Below are 7,638 nucleotides of genomic sequence, written 5' to 3'. Positions count from 1 at the left end.
AACAGTTGAATCCAAACATATCTGGGACTTTGGTCCTCCGAGCTGATGAATGCATGCTCGGCTTTCAGTGTCATGTTTTTGTGATCTCATTGTCGTCTGCAACGTGATAAAGATGTTGATGGTTTCATTTCAACCCGTGCACGGGCGCAGAGAAAAATAATCCTAACTTGGCTCAAACAGGTGATCCGTCAAAGTGTGTGTTTGTTTTTGATCCACCGCGCTTGGATTACGGTGTGAGCCCCACAATAACTGTCAAGTTCGTGTCCGACGGGCGGGTTGGTGGACGTATGGCAGACATATGCGCGCCGTGGGCGGGTGTCAACGTGTTAGGAAAAAACAGGGGGGGGGGGCTGAACCGCGCCTCTCACCATCACAGATGATAGGTGATGGTGAGAGGCGATGTAAGTGGCGTCGGCCACAACTCCCCAAAGCTGTGAGCTTTGACTGAGAGAGGCGTGGCGCACTCTGCGCCCCCCCGCCCACCCCCTCACCCACCTCCCCCACCTCCCCCCCACCCCCACCTCCTCAAGACCAGAAACCACCTGTATGGATGAGCAGACCTCCGGCGTGATCCAGTCACCCTCGTCGGCCAGACGCAGGGGCAGCAGCGCGTCCGCCGGCCGGGGTTATGTCGAGGCGGAGAGGGGCGTCATGACGGTGGAAAACATGCTGGAGGAGTCCGCCGTGCTGTCGGCGCCTCACCTGTCCGTGGATCGGTACGAGCGAGGCCGCCAGGGATGCTGCGAGCGGGTGGTGATCAACATCTCCGGGCTGCGTTTCGAGACGCAACTTAAAACTTTCAACCAGTTCCCTGACACGCTGCTGGGGGACCCCAGGAAAAGGATGCGCTACTTTGACCCGCTGAGGAACGAGTACTTCTTCGACAGGAACAGACCCAGCTTTGATGCCATCCTGTACTACTACCAGTCCGGGGGGCGCATACGGAGACCTGTTAACGTCCCCATTGACATTTTCTCCGAGGAGATCAGGTTTTACCAGCTGGGCGAGGAGGCCATGGAGAAATTCCGAGAGGATGAAGGCTTTATAAAGGAAGAGGAGCGCGTACTGCCCAAAAACGATTTCCAGAAGCAGGTTTGGCTTTTGTTTGAGTACCCTGAAAGCTCGGGGCCAGCCAGAGGGATAGCCATCGTTTCGGTGCTTGTTATCTTAATTTCAATCGTCATTTTCTGCATGGAGACTCTCCCGGAATTCCGGGACGAGAGAGACCAAACCACGGTGGCCCCCACGGTCAACGGCACTGGCCCCAACGTGCCAAGTCCCTTCACGGACCCCTTCTTTGTGATAGAGACCCTGTGCATCATTTGGTTCTCTTTCGAGTTGCTGGTTCGGTTTTTCGCCTGCCCCAGCAAAACTTGCTTCTCCAAAAACATCATGAATATCATTGACATCGTGGCTATCATCCCTTACTTTATCACTCTGGGGACGGAGCTGGCCGAGCGGCAAACCAACGGCGGGCAGCAGGCGATGTCCCTGGCCATCCTGAGGGTGATCAGGCTGGTGAGGGTCTTTCGCATTTTCAAACTCTCTCGACATTCAAAGGGACTTCAGATTTTGGGGCAGACGCTCAAGGCCAGCATGAGGGAGCTGGGTCTGCTCATATTTTTCCTTTTCATCGGAGTTATACTCTTCTCCAGCGCGGTTTACTTTGCGGAAGCGGACGACCCGTCGTCCAGCTTCACCAGCATCCCGGATGCCTTTTGGTGGGCGGTTGTGACCATGACCACGGTGGGATACGGGGACATGCACCCGGTGACCATCGGGGGGAAAATAGTGGGGTCGCTGTGCGCAATCGCGGGCGTGCTGACCATTGCCTTACCCGTGCCAGTGATCGTGTCCAATTTCAACTACTTTTACCACCGGGAGACGGACGGGGAGGAGCAGCCCCACTACCTGAACAGCGGCAGCTGTGAGCACCTTCCCTCCGAGGAGCTGCGCAGGTCGTGCAGCTCCTCGTCCCTCAGTAAGTCGGAGTACATGGTGATCGAGGAGGGCATCAACAGCGCCTTCAAACAGCCCAACTTCACCACCGAGAACAACCAGAACTGCGTGAACACCAAGAAGATCTTCACGGACGTGTGACTGAAGCTACAGTGAATAATTGTTGGAGCATATACACGCCTCAGTATCTTTAAGACGATTTTATATGTGTATAAATCATAATGGCCGTAACATGTCAGTCCATATCTGTGGATGAACGCTGCGTAAATGTCCGTTTTAACCATTCAGGCAGATGAGACACCGTACTACTCACCAATACTGCATATTGGACTGTTTCTAAGACATGGAGAAGTATTAATGTGACTTCAGAGCCCCGGAGGGGTGTTCACTCAAACTCGAGCTGTTGTCTTTTTGGGGAACCTGGAAACAGATATTTTTCAGTGCGTTGTGCCACTCGATGCCTACATATCTCGATGTTGTTGTACGAAAGTTGTTGGTGTTCATGACCGGGATGTAGTCCACTGTAGAGTATGTATCAGTCCTTCGTGGGGAGAAAAGTTTCACTGTCCAGTAATAGAATGAATAGGCTCGTTTTACATACAGCCAAATTCTTGTCTAGGTTATATTTAATATCATAACCTGTGGAGATGTGGACTCAGAGTCATGTGCCGATTATTCTTATTACTATTCTAATTCAGGTAATAAGCCCGCAGAGTGATGTAGGTGAAGGCGCTTATCACAAATTAAAAGGTGATCTTTGCGTAAAACTGTATCTTTATTCAGACCTGCCTCCATATAGTCTATGATAAATAAAAAGGAAGTGGTTATTCACCGACTCAAAATGTCATCACCTTTTAGGATAAGCATCCTCATCGTTGTAAATTTGCTCCAGCGTGAGAAAGAATGAGAGAGAGAGAGATGAATAAACGAATAAATTGTGAATTGTGTGCGAGAGGTCACGTGACGGCGGGATGAAAGGAGGGAGGAAGTGCGCTGCGTCCCGCCTCCCTGCTCACTCAGCCCGCCTTGTGATGCAGTCTCCATGACGACGGCGGTTTCCTGGGCAACTCCCTCCAGTGTTACCATGGCGTTGTAGAGGAAGGCTTCTCAGCTGAGGTTCACCGTCACCTTCATTCTCACCTTTTGGTGCTCGGAGGGGCAACTCTGGATTAATATGAAAAATTTACTTGTGGAGTCAAATCATTTCTGGCTCCCTGTGAAAATGCATCCATCTTCCCATTATCAACCATATGAAGGTGAAGTTAATGATAATAAAAGTTAATTGGCTTTTGGCTGCTATTTGGGGATATAAATGTTTCAGTGCAGCCGGATCCTGTTTCCCCTTCACTGGAAACACCTCGCCTGCTGTGTTTTCCAGATGTCAGCTGCATTCTCCGAGTTGGCATGCCAACTAGGCCTGACGTCAGATACCTTTCGTCTGACTTCATCTGCAGCAAATGGTTGTTTTCAAGATGGATAGAAATGTTTTTTTTATTTTTTCAGGATGCATTAATCACAAAGTTCATCCTTTTTTTTTTTTTCTCATAATACAAAGATTGTCATGTCATTGAATGTCTTGTTGTGTCTAACTGCCCACAAGAAAGATTTTCAGTTTGTGAAGACAGAAAGCAGAGAAAGCAGCCAACATTCACAATAGATGAGTTTGAATTGGAAAAAAGTGTCCATTTTGGACTAAAAATAATAAATTAAAACGATGACTCTATTATCTGAATAGTTCCCCGATTAGTAATGTTCTGTCGACTGATTAATCACATAATTTCAGCTGTATCGTAGAATGGGGAGTTTTCCCCAAATGCACTTTAATTTCCAATTTCATCATTAATCGGGAATGAGGTAGAAACATGTTGCTGTTTGATGAAATAGGTAAAATGCTGCATAAATTGTAGGTGTTGTCCTGACTGGCATCATGCTGAGCCATCTTGTTGTTGTTGTTGTTGTTGTTGTTGATGAACATCACTGAAAACAGATCAACACTGCCCTCCAGTGGATAATCTGAGTTACTACTGTTGGGCAGGAGTCAAACGTTGATGATGCACTGTAAATATTTATCTCGTTAGATTTTAAAGGCAACAGGCCTCCTGTGCAAGGTTAGTGGTAGGGTTTTCCATAAACAGTGTCATGGAGTTGTAAGGTGACATAAGTGCATTAATGTACTCGGCAATAGCTCTGTATGCTACTAGACGTTGGATGCTAAGCACTACAAAAGAGAAAACATTAAAAGAGTCCTAATAAAGAAAATGTCTACAGAGGAGAAAGATACTTTTGGTCAGAGGCTTTATAATAATGAACATTTATGGAATACACTTATATGTGCGCAACTACATCTTAGTGTTCATGAAATGTTTGTATGATACTGATAAATGCTCTTTGCAGGACTTACATTATGAAGTTTTGTAGAAGGAATATATAATTGTGCCTTTCTATAATCAAGCTATTGAAATATAATATACAATTGTCATAATTACCTCCATGAGCCCCCTCCCAAAAAAAAAACAAAAAACAAAACACGACAATTGTCTATTAAAATGTCTTGTGTTGCAGAAATGTGCAACACAACTAACCTAGTTGTGAGATTATAGTTTGATATAAATGTTTTTCATTCATTGATGTATAAAATTGCCAAATGAGGTCAAAGTTATACAGAAATGACAGCAAACATAAGTAATGCCACTGTAGGATAATTTACTGTTTTTGTTTTTTGTTTTCTGGGGGGTTTATGAGTAACATAACTGATATACATTGATGTTTGTGTTCATGTAAATTTTTTAAATAAATAATATTTTTTATTTATGAGGTGGTATTTGAATGTTGTGTTGAACTAGGACACTTCAAACTGAGCTGTATCTGGTTAACATTTATATACCTGATAGATAAAACCGCTAGCTAAAAAGGTTAGTTTCCTTTTAGCAGTTCAGCCCGTCTGACTCTGGTCACTGGAGCACCAAATGGAGGCTCGTGTAGTTTCATAAAGCAAAAGTAAAAAGAAAGACACAAAGCTAGCTGAAGGGCGAGGGGAAAAAAAAAATCTTAGTCACAGCCTCGTGTTTTTTTAAGCTTTAAGATTTGAGCTCTTCGCAGCTCTGCATTAAAACTGAAGACTCTGCAAAGCAGACAAAGCAGATGTGAGCTACAGCTCCAGGTGCTGTGCCTCAGAAATGCTGAGTGGTTTTGTTCTCGCTGTCTCCTCTACCAGAATTAAAGTCCTTGCTCAATGTATTTTTAACCAGGGGAAAATGAAAACGTGCCTCCAAGTTGCCCGGCGGAGTTAATCATCTCCTGTGGAGCTCGACAGCAGCGCTATAAGGGACACCTGCAGTTCAACCTGTCTGACTCTGGTCGCTGGAGAGAGAAACATGAGAGGTAAACTTGTTAGAAGCTGAGCTATTGTGGCCTCACGAGGAGATCAGTGTTGCTTTTCTTTAAATTCTTAAAAGAACTTATCAGACACTTCTGTGTTTACTTGTCTCATCAGGAATTCAAGATTGTAAGAGATGATGAATTACCCAGATTTCAATAATTATTCAGTATCTTTTACACATCCTTTGAATAAACAGCACTGACTGCCCTTTCTCTCAGCTCCACAGTGTTTTTTGCATTTTTCTGTTCATTGTTTTGTTTCAGCAGACATTTGTTCTCACCCCCCCCCCAAAAAAAAAAAAAAATACAAAACCTGAAGAAACCTGTGCACTCACCTCAGCATCAGTCTGCACAAGAAACTAGTACTGCAATGTTTAGTCACACATTGCCTATTGAATTAAATTTTTTGATGTTGCCAAAAACACAAATCTAAATGCATGCAAATGTTTCTTTGTGTCTGCTGGGCGTGTGAATAAGCTGTTTGTGACATCATCTGAAGTTTTGTTTTGTTTTGTTTCACTGCCACCAAGTGGCCAAAAAATGCCAACTATAATAATAAAAACGAATCAATGATCACTGGCTTAACTGGGCTCATATCTCAGTCATATCAATCAAAAGGAAGATTGTCCAGTTTTAAACCGGAAATCTTTGTATACAGCTGCTTGTAGTTGGATGATTTTTAACATGAATACTTTGACTTTTGTTTAGTAAAAGTTTTACAGAAAAGATTTCAATTTGCCAAAATAAAGTCTTGTGGCATCAGAAGCTCAGGTAGTGAATTCAGAGAAGGGTTTAAAATGTAAAAATGTTGCCATCCTCTGCTTATGTAATAACAGGACACTATAGCTGCAAAGAGAGATTCAACAAAGAGCACGGCTGCTAGAAGGGCTTAAAGCACAATGCACACTTATGACTTTCAATGTTATGATGTGTCCAGTTGTCTCGCTGTCCCTGAGTGGATGTCTGTGTGTGTGCGTATGAATGAGCATGCCTGAGTGCTGCACAGCTGTAAGACGGTCACATCTGGTGTGCCTGAATGCACTCCGCTGAGGGAGCCTGGTCATTAGAAAACAGAACACACTGAAGTGGACGCCTGCACACTCTGCACCGACTCAGAGGGAAGGCACTCGCACACGAGTGCACATGTGTGAAACACAAATACACACACCGACACAGAAAACCGTAAACAGTCAGCTCCGCAGCTGGTGCTCTCTGACACTGCTGCTCCAGGCAGACCAGAGGATACGTGCCCAGGATCGTGCTTAGTCAGGGTGGGTAGAGAGGAGACCCCGGGCTTTCCCTCTATTCTCGTCTCCTTGCTGTCTTCATCATAGCAACATCCACCGCATGGGAGGAATGATGCCTCGCAGCAGCGTGCTTACCTCTAATGATACCCAGCATGCCGAGTTGGGGAGCGTGTGCCAAGAGAGGAGCTGCTTGTCATCTTTGAACTTTAACAAAGCAACTTCATGACACATTGGAGAGAGGAATGAGGGAAGGCAGCAGCTGCATCCAGTGCTCTTATTCATAGCACTGCACATTTTTCTTCCTGCTCTGATGATATTTTTATGTGGTACAGTATTTGCCCTAAAACTGTAACTCAGTGACATCAAAAATAGAAACCAGGAGACATATTGCCATTATTTCTCTGGGTGCCATTCATCCATCTGCTCTTTGGAGAGCAAGTAATGGCACTCTGGGGGCTATTCATAAAGTTCACTTCCCTGCATCAAGACACGTTGTTCGTGGCTTTCAGTGAGACAAAGAAAAGCCCAGAGAGTATGTGGAAGAGAGCATGTGTCCTCCCCCCCAGAGGGCCGACGTGCTGAAGCTGACAGTGAAACCAGACTCGTAGGCAGCTGCGGGATAAGCTGGAGACGCTGGACCATGCAGGTGTGCAGCTGTGAAAGGAGCAAAAAAACAAATGGCCCCCCAGATATTCTTGACTTTTTCCAACCACTAATTTATCTTTAGCTAACGCAGCAGACAGCAGGGAACGAAAATTGCTTTGTCATCGTGCTGTAACTTTACCTGAAATATCCCAGCGGCACCACAGACGCTGAAGGCGTGATGTCACCGCCCAGCCTCCTCCCACTGCTGCCCCCAGAAACGGTCTCCTTAGCAACCAAATGAGGCTGAGCAATAGATTTGCCCAACTACAGTAGCAAAGCTGACCTCGAACATTTCTTTGTGATGCTGTGGTGTTTTCAGGCACTCTCCAGGAGTCTGTTTATCTAAACCTGGACAGACGGGATTCGAATTGTTATTGGGAGGGCAAAGCGAGTCGGATGCCTTGCAAGG

The 7,638-nt window shown here is 45.5% G+C and overlaps 1 protein-coding gene across 1 annotated transcript; it reads left to right on the top strand.

Moving 5' to 3' along the window:
* The first annotated feature begins 546 nt into the window (after nt 1-546).
* LOC115043474 (potassium voltage-gated channel subfamily A member 3-like) lies at nt 547-2,100 on the top strand. Its single transcript, XM_029501993.1, has one exon. The coding sequence runs from the start codon at nt 547-549 to the stop codon at nt 2,098-2,100; it is 1,554 nt and encodes a 517-aa protein (XP_029357853.1).
* Nucleotides 2,101-7,638: the final 5,538 nt, after the last annotated feature.

The sequence above is a fragment of the Echeneis naucrates genome, chromosome 5 (genome assembly GCF_900963305.1).
Source record: "Echeneis naucrates chromosome 5, fEcheNa1.1, whole genome shotgun sequence".
NCBI classification, from domain to species: Eukaryota; Metazoa; Chordata; class Actinopteri; order Carangiformes; family Echeneidae; genus Echeneis; species Echeneis naucrates.
This window is presented reverse-complemented; position numbering and strand designations above follow the sequence as displayed.